The 17,268-nt window shown below is 62.2% G+C and overlaps 1 protein-coding gene across 6 annotated transcripts in view; it reads left to right on the top strand.

Annotated features, from left to right (window-relative positions):
* PCGF3 (polycomb group ring finger 3) overlaps nt 1-17,268 on the top strand; it is a 72,286-nt gene that overhangs the window by 18,396 nt on the left and 36,622 nt on the right. For 4 of the 6 annotated variants that reach the window (XR_012023173.1, XM_072810057.1, XM_072810064.1 and 1 more), the window contains exons 5-9: nt 687-783; nt 3,388-3,443; nt 11,105-11,215; nt 12,085-12,173; nt 12,350-12,430. Coding sequence is in view for 5 of the 6 variants with exons in the window: in XM_072810057.1 (XP_072666158.1) it covers nt 687-783; nt 3,388-3,443; nt 11,105-11,215; nt 12,085-12,173; nt 12,350-12,430 (434 nt within the window). In the remaining variant the exon portion in view is untranslated. Of the gene's footprint in view, nt 1-363; nt 522-686; nt 784-3,387; nt 3,444-11,104; nt 11,216-12,084; nt 12,174-12,349; nt 12,431-17,268 lie in introns of all 6 variants that reach the window. The other 2 variants (XM_072810092.1, XM_072810076.1) reach the window with 2 other exon arrangements.

Raw genomic sequence — 17,268 nt, 5'->3', positions numbered from 1 at the left:
TTATTTTAAAAATTTCCAAAGGAATTTCTTATACCTTCTAAGCAGAGGAACGTGGTTCGGGTCCTCGGGGCACGTACGCCTGTTGGATGGAGGGTGCGCTCGCTCGCAGCGAGGGGTGCGCGGTGGCCGAGGTCGCTGGGAGGAGCCCTTGGGGAGCCAGGGTCTTGCAGCAGAACCAGCGCCTGTAATCCGAGGACTTTGGATCATGTATTTTCCACTTTAGAAAATAAAATCTCGCCAATTTTGGTAGAACTTTTATTTTAAAGGTGATTATAGATTTAGATGGTTATTTTCATTGAATTCTCTCCAATTTTGTTGTACATGGAAAATTTTGTGATTTTTTTTTTTTTTTTTTTTTTTAAGACGAACGTGAAAGTTGTGTTAGCTCCTGTGGGGAGGATATTGAGGCGAGACCCTGAAGGGCGTCCTGGTGGCTTCTGGGCTCCTGTGCCCGGAGTGCCTCCACCTCGGCTAGGTTCCTGGGTCCCCTGAGCCCCACACGTCCTGCCTGCCGCCGCGCGGTGAGCAGTGAGCGGCCGCCAGCCTGGGCCTGCTGGCTGGCCAGCGTCCCATCACAGCCGCCGTGCGGGGGTGGCGGGCGCCAGGCGGGGCGTGTGCGGAGCCCGAGCAGGGTCGGCCGCCCCGTCCTGGGCACTTTGTGACGTTGGGTGTGTTTCTGCAAACAGTCTGTCGGAGTTGCCTGGTCAAGTACCTGGAGGAGAACAACACCTGCCCCACGTGTAGGATCGTGATCCACCAGAGCCACCCGCTGCAGTACATCGGGTGAGTGCGTCGGCCCGGGCCCCCGTCAGCCTCAGCCTCAGCCTCGCCCGCGCATCAGGGACTCACCCTGCCCCTGGCTCTGTGGCCGGCCACGTCAGCCTGGCGGGCGCTGTCCCCACGAGTTCGGGGGTGGTTTTTCACGTTGGGTCACTTGGGCACCTGAGGGCCTTCCTGGACTAAGCTGGGCTTCCCTGAGGCAGGCGGCGGCCTCACTCCCTGGGCTGCTGAGGACCCAGTGCTCCTCGGCCTCGGGCCTCTGGGCCGTCCTGCCACTGCCTTCCGTGGGTTTCGGGGACACTGGGCCCCCTCGGGATGGGCACCGTGCGTGTGGGAGGCGTCAGCAGGTCTGCACGACCGACCCAGGGCTCAGGCTGACATGGGCAGGACGTGCTGGCGGGGCTCGTGTGTGGGGTTTGAAATGCCTTGCGGATCCGGGGGTCATTGTAAAGGAAGCGCAGCGCCCCCCACCCCGTGGGGGCAGCAGAGGTGAGTGTGAAGACGTCTGGAAGGGAGAGCGCGTGTTTCCACCCCTAAGGTTGTGACGCGCGCAGCGTGCACGGAAGAGTTTAAGAATATGGACATCTGGCCGCCGCGCAGCGGAAACCTCCCTGGACCGAGAGGCAGAAGCGAGCAGGCCTTGAAGCCAACCGGCCGTGTCATCGTGGCCAGGGCGTCGGGGTGCCCCGTGGGCTCTCCCCGCCAGCCTGGGTGTCCCCGTGCAGTGAGCCCTCCCTCGTCCCTCAGAGCGGGCTGTTGGCGTGCGAGTCCTCGCGGTGCATGACCTCACCGCTGCGCCCCTGGGTGCCGTGGGCTGCGTCCTTCCCTCGGAGGGTGTGTGCGCTCCTGCCCGGATTCCCAGTGAGCACGGGCCTCGCCCCACACGGCAGCTGGCCGCTGAGGCTTCTGGGAGGCGTCTGTTCCCACCGCACGTCCTTGGTCCGGTGGGCCCTTTGTGGCGGCGTGTGTGCACGTTTCCTGTCCTGGGGTGTGATTTCGTAGAGCACAGGTGCCTCCTGGCGTGAACTGCAGAAGGCGGGTGGTGGTCGGGGCCTCATGCTGGCGGGAAGCTGTGGAGGCACGGGTCCCCGGGTGTCAGGGCCCGGCCCCCGTGCTCTGGGAGGGCTGAGACCCCTCAGCAGGCCAGGGCCCTGGGGTTCCAGGCACAGCCTGCCCTGCTAACTGGGGCGCAGCTCTCCGGACGCGGTGGCCGGGGCCGTCGGCCTCAGCATCTGCGCCTTCTCTGTGCAGTGACCCGCGCGGTGACCAGGCCGGAGAGGTGCCCGGCCCCGAGGCCTGCCATGGGCCCTGGGCTCCGGTCGCCTTCGTGCTGAGCCTGTCCCCTGCTCCTCCCCCCAGAGCGCGGCCCGGAACTCTGGTGGCGCAGGGCGGTCGTGTTTCAGCCGTCCTGGGACCGACTCTGCAGCTGGTCAGAGCCTTGTCCTGACCTCGCGGGGGCCCTTCTGCTCTGATGCGCTCCAGCCGACCACGAGGTTGCCGCGCAGGAAGGGCCTTAAGCTTTGCACTGGGGCCGCTGCGGGGGCGTGGAAGCCAGGCGCCTCGGGGCTGCAGGATCCTCGGGGCAGCTCTGCACCTCCTCTGTGCGAGGACTTGTGCCGCGTGGCCTGACGGAGGCCCCACAACAGATCAGAGTTACGGTGTGTGGCCCGTAGGACGGAGTGTGAACGTGGGGGCCATGGGGGCTCCCAGACGGGGCCTGGGTGTGACCGACTCCAGGAAGGAGGCCCTGTCGTGTGCCTGCCTGCTGGCACCCTCCCTGAGGAGAGCGCCCCGAGGCCTCCACCCGGCCCTGTGGTCCTCGGCCAGGCGACGGTCGCCGTCTGTGCAGGACTCTGGGCCTGCGGGGTGGATGCCAGGCGCCGGAGCCTCGTGTGTACTGGGAAGCACGGCTGCCGGTTCACACGTTCCTGCCCGAGTCCTTGAGGTCTCCATTGTCTGTTTTTTTTTTTTTTTAGATTTCATTTATTTACTCATCAGAGAGAGAGAGAGAGGCAGAGACAGGCTCCATGCAGGAGCCCGACATGGGACTCGATCCCGGGTCTCCAGGATCACACCCTGGGCTGAAGGCGGCGCTAACCGCTGAGCCATCAGGGCTGCCCTCGAGGTCTCCATTCTCACGGGTGGGGTTTTTAAGTGGACAGTCACGTGACACGTGACAACAGTCACTTGAACGTCTCAGTGATTTCAGTTTACAAATAGCAGCAGAGGAGCGGGAACGGGTGCGAGACACTGTCTCGTGTAGCCATCTCAGGAAACCTTACTGGGTGGGTCGTGAAGACCACGCGGCCTGCCCACCTCGTTCCTCGGAACAGTGCAGGCCGGGAAGTGCTGTGGAGGGGCGGGTGGGGCCGTCCTGCAGGGTCTGGCCTGTGTCCCCACGACCCGCACTGTTCATAGGCCTCTGGAACCTGAATTAAACGATGCGCTAATTGGGGGCACATGGGACCCGCTAGCACACATGTCTGAGGTGCAGACTAGACACAAAACTCAGCCAAATGTCAGATTTGCGACCGTGGAGTTGGGAATGTGCACGGTGTGTGGCAGCGGCCTTGCTAATAACCTTGCCTGTTGTGTTCTCTTCACCAGTCATGACAGGACCATGCAGGACATTGTTTACAAACTGGTTCCGGGCCTTCAGGAAGGTGAGTGTCTGTGGGTGCGGCTCGGCGGCCGAGCGCCTCCGGGGGGCGGGTCCTGGCGGGAGGTCCCCGGGCCGCAGCACCCCTGTCCCGTCCCTCTGTGCTCACGAGCACCCACGGGCGGCCCTGCTGGGTGGCGGCCCCGATGGCGCCTACACAGACTCTAGGCCAGTAGCCAGGGCGTCGGGAAAGCTTAACTGTGTTTAAAGCCGGATGTCACTGAGGGTTAAGTAGAAGCGTGTGTAGTGTGAATATCCCCAAGGTGGAAACGGCCGTTGTCGTTAAGGCTTCCCTGCGGGGTGAACGCAGAGACTGTTGCTGCCCCTCTGTGGGGCGGTGGAGGGCCCAGGCCCCCCGGCGGGCTTGCGGTGCCGACTGGTACAAGTCACGTTCGCTGTCAGGGATGGGCCGCCTTAGGGGTTCACTCGGGCCGTACGTTCCCCTTGTGGTGTTTCAGAGCAGGGTTACCACGCGGGATGCAGCTCGCTGTGTTAGGTCAGCGGAGGGCGTATCCTGTGTCCCGGGAGCTCGCTAGCGTTCCTACTCCTCGCCGTCTCCCCAAGTGCATTTGTCAGGAGAATTTAAGCTCTTGAGAAAGCGTAGATGGGGACAATCATCCTTTGATACCCAAAAGTCTTTTGGTCCTAAGACCAAGAATACATCAAAACGCATACCAGCAACTTAAAAACTGGTTGCAGGGTATTTTCAACACAGAAGTGGGCAGAGCCACGTGCGGAGCCCCATGTGTCGGTGACGCCACGTCCACAGCCCGCAGCTCACGGTCAGTCCCGTTTCATCCACGGCTCCTGCCGTCCCCTATCCCAGGGGACAAGGTTCTTCCTAACACACCAACTTTATAGATCTAGAAAGTTACAGGGACCCCGTGGCCCCACATACCGGATGGTGCCCACGCTCGTGACTGCTGCACGAATGCCACGCGTCTCTAGTTTGCTCTCGTTGGTTTCCGTCGGGGTCCGGGTCAGGTGGGCCCCCAGCCTCCCCTGGCCCCAGTCTGCAGGCCTGGCCAGGTTCTGGCTGGTGTTTCGGCGAGCCCCCCTCCGTGGTTGCTGCATCTGAACCGGGGCAGCCGGCCTGTCGCTCGTGTTGGCCCGGCCACCCCGCAGCAGCAGAGCGCCAGCCAGCGCTTCATTACAGGTGGTAAGACCGTAGCTGCTCCGGCGCCCGGCCCGGCCCAGCAGTGGGTGGACGCGTCCGCAGAGCCACCCATCGCTGCCGGGTCCCTGAGGCCGTGTCACATCGGTGGACAGAGCTGCCCCGGCCTTCCCTGTGCACAGCCTGCCCAGCTGCCTTCCCGGCCCTGCCGGCCACCGTCGGGTGGATGCTGACACATGCAGCTTCCACAGCGCCTACTGGTCCCTGCCCTTTCTGGAGCCCACGCGCTCCCGCCGCTGGCCCCAGGCACCACCCTGGGAGCCTGGCATGGCCCTGCCGTCCGAGCCGGGTGGGCTCTGGGCTCTCTGGTCGACTCCTGCCTCTGGCAGCTCCGGCCACGACCCCACGGAGTCTGCGTGCCTTCCATGTGTGAGATGCCCCGTGATGTGGCTGCAGTGCAGGTTCTGTTTGTGAGAAACGTGGTGCCCGTATGGGGTGGGGGGGATCCTGCGGCCGAGCAAGCCGCTCTGTGTGGCGGGTGCCTCTGCACCCCCGGGCCAGGGTCTCCGTCCCTGTTTCTCCGACTCGTGGCCACTCGCTGTTCTTCACGAGAACATCTCTGCCTTGAGACCCTTCACAGCACAGCTGTTGTCTTGGTGCAGGCTGTGTGCAGAGGCTCGTCGTCCTGGTTGTGCCCACGGTGCCTCCGCCGCCTGTGCCTGCCGCTGTCCGAGCCCTTGGCGCCGCGCCTCCCCGCGCTGCCCGCAGCTGCTTCCCTGCCAGCGTGGTGCAGAGCTGCTCGCCGGGGCGTGGGCTGTGCCCCGTCCTGACCCTGGCCACGTGGCAGCTCGTAGGTGTCTCGTCCTCGGTTTAGCAGGCGCGGAGGGCTGCGGCGAACACCCCTGTGAACACCTCCGCGGGTGTGGGGGAGTGTGTTTGCCTTCCTCTGGCAGTAGAGCCACGGGTGCTTCCTGTGGCCTCTGTTCCCGGCGGGAGCAGGGGTCGGCCCTGCAGCCCACGTCCGGCTCGCTGCCCCTCTTTACGCGACTTGTGAGCCGAGCGTGTTTACACTTGAAACTGTTGGGAAGAGGTCAACGGCGTGTGATGTGCAGGTGACGCTAGCTGGAATTCCATCGTCCGCGGTGTTGGGGACGGGCGTGGGGACTCCTCCCTGCATCCTTCGCCCCCAAGGCGCCACACGCAGCAGGTACCGGTGGCAGGCTGGACCGGGCGCCCCCTGCCACGCCACACGCTGCGGCTCTCGGAAGTGCGGCTGGGAGCTGCGCCCGGGCAGACCCCGGGGTCGCCACGTGCCCCTCGTGTCGCAGCAGGAAAGGGGGACGGTGCGGGCCCAGATGCGGATGGTTTAGGGAGCGGTCCTACGAGCCTCCAGTGCCACTGGTGCTGACCTGGGGGTGGACACAAGCAACGTTGGGAGGAGCAGAAACCTAACTGGGTGCGTCACCACAGTGGCAGGTCTTCACAGAAATCGGGGTGAAGTTACGGCTTCAATCACAGCCAGTTTCTGGGGGGGCTCAGCTGTCAGCCAAACGAGGAAGCCGCTCGCTGAGGCCTGCCCGTAGCGAGGGAGGCCACGCACCCCGAGACAGCAGCTTGTTCCGGGGCCTCCGGGCACAGCATGGCGGTCGGGGCCGCGAGGCAGGTGGGGCCGCGAGGCAGGCGGTCTCGAGGGGTTTCCAGGGTGTCTCCGGTCTGCTCGGCTGCTGCGGAGCTCGGCGACCCAGGGACAAGTCTCCGAGCTGGCATGCAGAGCACCCGCAGGCGAGGGTGTCTTCAAGGGGGAGAGAGCTCGTGGAGTACAACCTGAAGTCTGTGAGGACGTGACCGCGGCGGTGGCCGGGAAGGTGCCTGGGAGGACGCCGGGCGAGCCGCGGACACGCCGTGAGGACAGACCTGCCCGGGTCACCGGCCGCGGAGCGCTACACGGGGTCCGCCCTTTCCCGGGCGATGTCACCGTCCTTCGGAGGCGGAAGCCGACGGCCCGACCTCCCTCGCACACGGCCCCTTGGGGGCTGAGGTGTGTGGGGTTTGGAGCTAAGGGCACAGGACACTGTTCGGGAGGGAGAGCAGCACCTTCAACGTGGAACCGCGGTCCGTGTCCCGCTCCTGCAAGGCCGAGTCCACATTTCATAGCCCGCTCAGGACTGAGGGGCGCTGCCGTGCTGCGCCGGTTGGGGGACGGGCCGGCGGCCTGGAGCCGGCACAGGAGCACGGCTCCGCAGTCCACGCCGGCGGGCACACCTGCACCGATACCAGCGTTTCTGTGCAAAAGGACGTTTTCAGAAATGAAATATGTAAAGATCCCAGGGATGAACGTGTGAAGGGTGTTGGGAACTGACAATGAGGAACACTGACTTTTAACCCCAGTGAAACAGATACTTGCCCCCAAAAGGAGCCTATTTTCCTTGCCGGTCATCTATATCCTAAAAAATTGCACTTGGTTACAATTACTGTACTTTGAATTTCACGACTTCTGCTCCGGTTCCCCCCAAGGAGCTCCCGAGTCACCGCTGTCCTAACAGGTAAAACGCTGAACAGACTGAGTAGCCACTTCTCTTAGATCACAAGAGGGAAGAGGGGTGGACGCAGGGCAAACGGCTGCCCCAGGATTGGAGAGAATGACAGCGGCTGTGGGGCCGCGGGTCCCCAGGCAGGGACTGCGGGCGGAGGCCTCCCTGGGAACCACTTTGGGCCGGAGACCTGTGCTGTGGCTGTGGGAGGGCCGGCAGCTCCGTGGGGACCGTTCGGAGAGAAGAACTTGCAGGGAGATCCACCTGGGTTGGCCAGGGCCCCAATTGGGCCGCACAGAGGACCCCTCCCATGCTCACAGGGGCAGGACGGGGAGCCACTGTGACGTCGTTGGAGCAGGGTCTGGCCCTGGGAACCTAGGCAGCCCGCGCCCCAGTGGGGAGCCCAGCTGGGAAGCCCTGGGAAGCCGTCGGAGGGAGGCCTCGGCTCAGAGGAGCATGGAGCCCCCCCCCCCGCCCTGCCCACGCCTGAGAAGGCCTGGTCCCAGCCGGTGCACAAGACGATCAGGCTCCCCAGACGGAGGCTTTGAGGGCACAGACCGAGCCCCCGGACCAGACACGCCAGGGTGTCAGACTCCTCAGGCTGCAGTTGGAAACAACGGTGGTGAACGTGCTGAGGCCCTACGGGAGGGCGGGGACCGGGTGCTGGGCAGGGGCTGGGGACTGCAGACCCCACAAAGGAGGCAGAGAGGAACGTTGGCCGTCAGCCCGCGGTAGCAGACACCGAGCCTCCGGGGGGCTGGTCCGGCAGGATTTGGGTGAGGAAGAACCCGAGGGTGGGGCTGGTCAGCAGAAGCCCCGGGGCCGAAACTGGAAGGGGCCACGGACAGGGCGACTCGGAAAGGTCACCGCGCACGGAGCAGGATGCAGACGCCGCGCAGAGCAAGGGCGAGCTGAGGAGCGGGGCCGGGAGGATGTCAGAGGGCCATCCGCGCCCGGGACGCGCAGGAGCGGGGGTGGGACGTGACTGGACTCCTGCCCCAGGGCTGCAGCGGTGAGCAGCCCGGAGGCACTGGGGAACAAGGCGCCGGCCTGTGGAGGGAGGTCGGGGGCTCGCGCTCTGTCGTGCGGAGGAACCTGGACGCACCCTGAGCGTGGAGGAGCAGCCGAGGACGGGGGCAAAGTGAAGCTTTATTTTTATTATTTTTATAAGATCTTATTTATTTATTCCTGAGAGACAGAGAGAGGCAGAGACACAGGCCGAGGGAGAAGCAGGTTCCGTGTGGGGACCTGACGTAGGACTTGATCCCGGGATCCCGGGGTCACGGCCTGAGCTGAAGGCAGGCGCTCAAAGTGACACTGGAGTACGAGTAGGACTGTGCTCGCTGACGTGCCAGTGGAATGTGTGTTGTTTCCTTCTCCCTGCTGCAAACCTGCCGCATCGTAGCTCAGTTGTGCCACTTGGCTCACGCAGCCCTGGTGTCCACTCCTGGTTGACAGGCCGGTGCCCTGAGAGTGATGTTGGGTCGTGGACATCCTCATCTTGGGCCTGATCCTGGTGTCAAGTTGGCCCTGGGCCCTCCGTCCCTCCCGTCCTCTCCGTGCCCTCCATCCCCTCCGTCCCCTCCGTGCCCTCTGTCACTGAGGAGGAGCTGAGGGCCAGGCTGGCGTTCGTATCACTGCCCCGGATTCTCGTAGCACAACTTATGATTTTACCAAAAGGTGAGATCATGCTGCTTAATCTTGCTCGCTATCAGGGGTGCTGCTCCCTCCATGGCAGACATACAGCCTGTGGCGCCTGGCTGGCTCCATCGGTTAAAGGTTCAACTCTTGATTTCAGCTCAGGTCGTGATCTCAGGCTCATGGGATCGAGCCCCGTGTCAGGCTCCGTGTGCAGCATGGAAGCTGCCTGACGTTCTCTCTCTCCCTCTCCCCATACCGCTCCCCTGCTCACGCGTGAGCTCTCTTTCTCTAAAATAAATCTTAAAAAAAAATAAGACCTGTATCTTTTTTTTTTTTTTTTTTAAGTAGGCTCCACACCCAGCACGGAGCCCAGCGTGGGGCTGAACTCAACCCTGAGACCAAGACCTGAGCTGAGGGTGCCTGGGGGGAGCCTGCTTCTCCCCCTGCCTGTGTCTCTGCCTCTCTCTGTGTCTTTCATGAATAAATAAATGAAACAAAAACCCGACCTGGGCTGAGATGAAGAGCTGCCGAGGCGCCCGGGTCCGTGTCGTCTTCGATGGCTGCACAGGGTTCTGCTGAGTGATGGCGCGTACTCTACCCAGGGCAGCAGATGAATGAGATCTCCCTCCTTGCCGCCCCGGCTCGCCCGGCCCTGCGTCTAGTGTGTGGCCTGAAGGCCTCCGCCGGGCGCGCGCCCCTCTCCTTACGCAGCAGTGAGGTGCTTGCTGTCCGATAGCTCACCAGCAGCACGTGGGGGCGAGCAGCTGAGGCCCCGTGGTTCTAGCTGCGGGTTACCATGCTGCACACTTAGCCCGGAACGTCTCTATGCTGGTATTTTCCTGACGTGGAATATTGTTATTTTCCATCTTTTTTCTATTCTGATGGCTGAAGAATTCTTAATGAGAATTACACAAGGTACGTGAGGCTGCCTCCTTTCCACGAGGGGAGACTCCTCTGGCGTGGACCTGCAGGAGCGCACCGCCTTGGAGAGCCTGGGGGACGGCCTCACTGCCACGCACTGCATTTCACACGTTTATTCCTGAGCCAGCTCTTATAGGATTCTTTAATTTCTTTCCAAGCCAATCCCAAATTTCCCAGACCAGCCTGGTTGGGCACTTGGCGCACTTGATTCCAGCGCCCCATCCGTCTAGGCCAGCAGCGCCGTCCCCGAGTTCGAGGGGCATCCTCCTTCCACCCGTTGCCCCTTGTGCCCGCGCTCCCGCAGGGTTGGGCTGCCAGGTGTCGGCGTTGGTCCAGGATGGGGACGCGTCTCCCTGGCTCCGTGGAGCGCGTGGCGCACGGGGCAGACGAGGGGCAGGTGGGCAGTGCGACCAGTACCACAGGGTTAGCCGTACACAAGTGTGTTTCATGGGGTGAGTCTTATGTTACTAGTTGGAACAACTTGGGTTTAAATTATGTTTGTTGGGGCCCCTGGGTGGCTCTGGTTGAGCGTCTGTCTGCGGCTCGGCCGTGATCCCGGGTCCTGGGATCGAGTCCCGCATCGGGCTCCCTGCTTAGCGGCAGAGGGGAGGGAGTCTGCTTCTCTCTCTGCCTGCCTCCTGCTTGTGTGCCCTCCCTCCCTCCCTCCCTCTCTCTCTCTCTCTCTCTCTCGCTCAAATAAATATTTAGAATAAAAGCAAACAGATTTTCCTTGTCATCTGCTGTGTGGCCTGAGCAATGACCGGCTGCTCTGTTGTCTGGGCACAGGCTTTAGAGTCCCTTTGTGCCAAAAGTCGTGGGGCGGCCACCTGCTGTCAGAAGGCGCCCGCCCGGTTGTGCTCGGGGAGCTGCTCTGGCTGGCTTGCCGCCCGCGGGGAGCGAGGCTGGGAGCCTGCTGCTGGGAGCCTGTGGCGCCGGCCTCTGCACCTTAGGGACCTTCCTGGCTCTGGTGGCCGCCCGCAGGCAGCAGGGGGCGCTCCTCACCCACCGTGGGCACAGCCTGGCGCCGTCAGGGTCGGCGGGCGGGCAGGCCTGAGCCCCAGATCCCTGTGCCACCGCAGGGTCGGGTAGCGTGGGGCAGACACCAGCTGCTGGAAGCGGCTGTCTTGAGTCTCGGGGGCGGCAGGGGGGTCTCGCGGTGTGTACACCCGGGCTGGGGGCTCCTGCTGCTGCATGGCCTCCCCTGCAGGTTCGCGAGCGTGGCCACCCCGATGTTGGGTCTGGGGCAGGGGTCTCGCGGGTGTGCACACTCGGGCTGGGGGCTCCTGCTGCTGCACGGCCTCCCCTGCACGCTCGTGAACGTGGCCACCCCAGTGGGTCTCCTGGTGGCAGCCATCGAGGCCCCCGGATCCAGGTTGTCATTTGCTGCGATGCTTGCGAGCGGGGTCCTGATGGGCCCTGGTGCCTTCCTGACACTGAGCACGTGTTTGTTTCCAACAGCGGAAATGAGGAAGCAGAGGGACTTCTACCACAAGTTAGGCATGGAGGTGCCCGGAGACGTCAAGGGGGAGACCTGTTCTGCAAAGCAGCACCTCGACCCCCATCGGAACGGTGAGTGGCCGGCGCACCTGCTGCCCGCCATCCTGGGCACCCCCCGGGCTTTGGTGTGGTGCTCGTGGGGCGGCGTGAGGACCGGGTCCTGGACCAGGGTCCCTTCGGGTGACAGGGCGGGATTCCCAGGGACCGGGAGTGAGGTGCCGTGCAGAGGCCCCGAGAGGCTCCCAGTCCCGTCTGCCCTGATGGGGGTGGCCCAACAGTGCCTGGGCTCCACGTAGAATCAGTGGTAGTGTAAGGTCCAGCTGTATTATAACAGGTTATTCAGACGTTTGGTGCCGTGCTGTTTTCCCAGTGACCACAGCGGTTCCTCAGAGGGTTCCAGACCGCCCCGTGTGTTTCTGACCACAGTGCAAGAAAGCACAGGTCGCGGCTGGCCCCGGAATGGCGGGGGGCGGCCAAGGCAGGGGACGCCGTCGGGGACGGCGTGTGAGGCTGGGGATCTCGTCCCAGCCACTTGCTTTCGATGGGGTCTTTGTTCCAAAAGTGGTGTTGGAACCCTAGAGGTCGTGGGAGCCGTGCGTCACCCAGTTGGTAGTTGGCGTACGAGGCGTTGAACAGTACTGGGCGCGAGGGCTCTGCACCGTCCGCCGGGCCAGGTGGCCTCGGCCTGCCGCGCCCTGGTGCACACGACCCCGGACCACGTACAGCTGGCCGCAGGCTCTCGGGCCCCGCGGCGTTTTAGCAGGTGCTTCGTAGACCAGCTGCCCCAGTTATGTATCCCTTTAAAGGTGCAACTGTCTTATTTGGATGAATCTTTGTAGCATTTTGACCATAGCGTATGGTTAGAAAAATAATGGTTTAATGTTAGATGATGGTTTAACATTCTGGATTTGTAACCCGGTGTCTTCTGTTTTTGCTGAAAGGTGAAACCAAAGCAGATGACAGTTCGAACAAAGAAGCAGCAGAGGAGAAGCAGGAGGAGGACAACGACTACCACCGAAGCGACGAGCAGGTAGACGGTGTTGGCCTGGGTGTGAGCCCGCGCGGCACGAGACGGCAGGAGAGGCGCGGACGCCCGCCGTGGGGCCTGCCTCCGTTTCTGAAGAAAAGGCCAGTCGCCAAGGAAGTAGACGCGGCCAAGTGCCAACACGTCTCCTTAGTTTCTCCTTCCTTATCTGTTCCTTTTAGTTGGCAGAGAAACATGTGCTTGCTCTGAAACATCCTGAACGTAAAAGAATTGAAGCCCAGACCCTGCACACGACTCCCCAGGTGGGGTCGCTTGGCGCCGGGCACCTTTCCGTGCGTGTCGCGTATCCCGTACGACGGGGTCCAGTCGGGTCGCACGTCACAGGGAAGGAAGCAGACAGCCCCGAGGCGTCTTCGCCAGATCAGAGGGAGCAGCGAGCGTGCGCTCCCGTCCCAGTCCATGTGTGCCGCGCCTCCCAGCACCCTGAGCGGAGGGCTGCCGGCGCATCCACTGACAGCGGGGCCCCTGGCGTTAGGACACAGGAGCTGTGCTTGGCGTGGCTCTGGGTCCCGCGCTGAGGAGGCAGGCAGAGGAGCTGTGCGCGCGAGCAGAGCGCCGCCCCTGCGTCCCCGTCCCCCGCGTCGGCGGCAGGGACCCCGGCGGCGGGTGCTCAGCACTGGCTGCTCACCGGGGGTGGGGGGGGTGGGGGGGGGTAAGATCAGCCTGCAGAATCCGTGGGCGCGGGTGGGAAGAACGTAGAGAACACATAAGAGGGACTCCAGATCACGGGAGGGCAAGGTGTGTCCTCGCCAGATGAGCCTCGGTGGTTGTGGCTCTAACTGTGCACATAGAGCATCTGGGGGAGGAAACGCTCAGGACAGCCGTGCAGACGGGCGTTGGCCGCGTCTGGGTGTGTGTGCACGTGTGCTGGTAGGTGCAGCTTTACGTGCTTGCAGATCGTACACGTACGTGTGCACGTGTGTGTTAAGTACATGATTTAAGTAGTGTGGTTTGGGAAGAACAGAATAAGAGGGTCTGAATCTTCAGATGACACGGTTCTGGTCGAGATCTCTGGGAGCGAAACGGTGTGTGGACGTAGAGGTGTGATCGGTGCCCCTGGGGCCAGTGGAGGACGGGCGGCCCGGTGGGCAGAGGGCTCCCTCGCCGGCCCCACCCCCGGCTTAGTTTCCCCTTCATTGCTTCTTACATTTCCGCGGTTTATTGTCAATAATTTTTGCCTTTTTTATCCTCCACGTGTCGAGGATTCGTCTGTTTGATCAGTTGCTTTCAAAAGAGTCCATCTTTGGCTTAATGAATCTTCCTGGCCTCTTGACTCGGTCCGTCCTCGTGGCCGCCGTGTGTGTGCACGGGGTTCCTGCCCTCGGCTGCGTGCGCGGGGCTCCTGGGCCTCCACTTCCCTGCCCGCCCCTCTCGGGCCTTCTCCCAAGTGCCCTCCGTCGTCCTCTCCTGCCGTTTGGAGTTTGAGTTTCTCATCTGGTACTCTAGGAGCGGTGTCAGTCGCACTTAAATCTCTATTTTATGTCCGTTTGTAGAGTCAGTTGGCATCTGTAACTTCTCAGAACAAGACTAGACTTCGCCGCGATGCTTGTCAGGCTTTGCTGTCCTTGAGCCTCAACGCACCTGGCTCTGTTCTGAACGCACTCCAGACAGAGCGGACATTCCAGGCGGCTCGTCCTCATCCGCAGTCAAGCCGCAGGTGGTGCTCAGCCACCTTGGTGCTCGGTGCCTGCCCCGGCCGCATCCCCATCCCCCCCATCCCTGCTCCGTCCCCACTCTCACCCCCCATCCCCATCACCCCCACCCTGTCCTGCACCCATCCCTGTCTCCCGTCCCCCGTTCCCCCCACTCCCCTGCCCCAGCCTCAGCCCCAGCCCCGCTCCTGCACCCCCCCCCTCCCTGTCCCATCCCCCGCCTCCCCCAGAGCAGCTCAGTCTCTTTCCCTGGGACAAGACCGCACCCCCCACCCCAGCTGCTGCCAGGTGGGCTTGCAGTAAAGGCCACATTCTGTAGCTCTGATGAGTCACTAAAGCAAACACAAGAAAATTAGAATATACACCTCCTTTTTTTCTTTTTTTAAAGATTTTATTTATTTGAGAGCAAGAGAACACACAAGCAGGGGGAGTGGGAGAGAGAGAAGCAGACGCCCTGCTGAGCAGGGAGCCGCACGTGAGCCAGGATCCCAGGACCCGAGATCATGACCTGAACTGAAGGCAGGCGCTTCACTGACGGAGCCCCCAGGCGCCCCACACCTACTTTTAAGCAGAAGAATTTGGCCCTCCTCTAGGGCCTGCTTCTGAGCAAATGGGCTGTCAGGTGTTCCCAGAGGTGCCCGTGACCTGTGGGGTTCCCCCCCCCCCCCCCCACAGCGACGGAGCCGCCAGGTGAGGGCTTTGGGCTGTTGCTCAGCATGCGCGCACCCCCACTCGCCGCCGTGGCTGGGGGCAGCACTCGGCCTGCACGAGCCTCAGCCCCGTGGGACAGCCCACAGACCCGAGCACCCTCGTCTGGGCCCCCAGCCAGGGAGCAGCAAGGCAGGCTGTCCAAGGGGAGGGCAGGGAGGGCGGGCGGCCAAGCAGGGCCCGCGGAGGAGGGAGCAGGGGTGCCGGGGCTCCCTGGGGCAGGGGACCGGGCAGCGGAGCTGTGCTGGGGGCTGGGGCTCTCCCCCGAGAGCAGGGGCCATGCCCGGCTGGGCCGGGGGCTTCACGTCCGTATCTGTAGCCATAAGCCGCGTAAACGGAACATGCGTCTTTCTACGACTGCCTGTCAGTCCCAGTTCCAGTTGTGAGAACCTTAGTGTAACACAGGGACTTGGTGCTGATGCCATGCGGCGTCTGTGTGCTGCGCTCGGGCTGTGCCGTGTCCCTGCCTGCTGGACGCTCGGGCCAAGGGGCCAGTCGCTGTGACCCTGAGACCCAGGCTGAGCGGCTGCCAAGGCCTCGCTGGGCCTGTCCCTGCCAGGACGCGCGGTCCCCGGACGGGTCGCCCGCTTCTCTTCCTCAGTCCTGTCTTCGCATGTGCTCCGGTCGTGCCGAACGTCCCCTCAAGCGTTTCTTGGTTTTCCTGGTTCTTCCGCGTTTCATGAAGTCGCCTACTCCGCCAGGGACTTGGTGCGCCGGGTGGCCTGGCTCTCCCCGAGAGCCGTGCGGGGCCTGCTTGTCCCGAGTCGATGCTCGTCATTATTCGGAGCCTTTGGGTCAAAGTAATTAAAACCATCCTCATTTCCTCCGGTATCTCAGGCGATCTCCGCACCCAAGGTTCTAAACATGTTCTGACGTTATCTTACGAGCTGTTTTAAAGTTCCCCTTTCTACAGTGAGGTCGTAGGCCAGCAGCGGTGATCGTGGGCGGCAGGGCGGCAGGGCAAGCCTCTCGTCCTCCGGGTGTGCTCCTCCGCGTCCCCCGGCTCCCCTCCTGCTGAGGACCTTCGCCCCGCCTGTGCTCCGTCCGTGCTCGGGTCTGTCCTCGCCACGGCCCTGTCGTCTGTGCTGGTGCCAAAACCACAGTCACATGTTGACTTGCGGATACTCCTAATTTTTCTTTTCAAAATAATCTTGACTAATTTTGCCTTTTGCTCTTCGAAATAACAATTAGAAACCAACCTGCCACACTGCGTGGGCGACCCACAGAGACCTTTCTGAGAGCGACAGAGGATGGGCTCAGGGTTACTTTGGGAAAAGGTAGCGTTGGCGAAGTTGCCTTCCCTTCCTCCGGGCCCGTGCCCGTCCGCCAGGTGCTTGTGTCCAACCCGGCGCTCTTGGGTAACACGCGCCACCAACCCCCCCCACCGCCCCCCCCGCCCCGGCCCGAGTGTCGCTGTGAGACCACGTTTCTGCCTTGTGTTCCGGGTCGTCCCTGCCAGACGCCTCATGCTCTCACTTCCCTCTGCTGTCCCTGCGTTCACCCTTGGTGCCTTTCCTGGCTTCTTGAGTTGAATATCCACATAGTTCCCAAAAATATTCTTGGTTCTAAGTATTTTTAAATTTTCATTATGATTTCTTTTTTGACCCATGGGTTATTTCTTAGAAATCTATGTAGAAAATTCTAAACCTCATATCCCACTAAAAAGCTGCAGTAGTCAAGACATTACATTCGAGGCATTAAGTAGATGAGTGAGTAGAACAAATTGCAGAAATAGAACAAACCCTAGAAATAAGCCCTTAGATTTGTAGTATTTGGTTTTCAGTGAAGGAGCCAAGGGAGGGCACTGGGGGCAGGGGGTGGTGGACGGCTGGGCGTCCACACCCTGGACGGACGGACGTCCTCATCTCACACCATGTGTAACAGCCCAGAATATAAGAGTATGTGAAACTTCAAAACTTTTATGGGGAAACACGAATGAGAGAAAATCTTTAGGGCCTTGGGCTAGGCCTAGAGTTCTCACGTTCAACACAGCCCACGGAAGAAAAACGAGTGGCTTTTGTCAAGTGAAAGGACCGGCCACAGACTGGGAGAAAATACTTGCAAATCACGTTCTGATAAAGGACCTGTGTCTAGAACACGCGTGTCGTGTAACTGGGTGAGGAGATAACCCCGCTGAGAGGTGGGTGAACCACGTCCTTGAACGTTGCTCCTGGTTAATAATCACGTGAGAGCTGTTCGGCATCCTGAGTCATTAGGGAACCGAAACCAAACCGTGATGCCCACGGGGTCGGCTGGGTCAGAGGGCCGGGGCCTGGCGGGGCTGGTGCGGGAGCTGGCAGGAGTGTAAAGGGCTGAGCCGCTTGCGAGAGCCGCGTGGCGAGTCAGACACAAACTAACCCTGCGCGTCTGCGGCTCCCTGCGTGCGTGGAAACAGCCCCGTTGCTCACGGCAGCCAGGCCTTGGGGAGACGGCGTGCGGTCCCCCACGCAGGCGCTGTGGCCAGCGGTGACCGGTGAGGGCGACGGCGTGTCGTGTGATCCGCCGAGACACAGTGTCCCCGGAAGGCCCATCGTAGAGATGGGAGGTGGCTGGAGCGGGACAGGGAGGGCTGGCCGAGGGCCTGACCTAGGACTGGCTGCTGGGGGTCGCAAGCTGTCCCACGCCCCTGGTACTTCCTCCAGGCTGATCTGGTGCAGTTAGCCTGGCGACACATCCGTGTCCTTAGGGCCGGCGGGGACGCCAAACGCCGTAACGCGACG

This window comes from Canis lupus, chromosome 2 (genome assembly GCF_048164855.1).
Source record: "Canis lupus baileyi chromosome 2, mCanLup2.hap1, whole genome shotgun sequence".
Classification (NCBI taxonomy): Eukaryota; Metazoa; Chordata; class Mammalia; order Carnivora; family Canidae; genus Canis; species Canis lupus.
The sequence above is the reverse complement of the archived record's forward strand: the minus strand, read 5'-3'. Positions and strand labels throughout refer to the sequence as shown.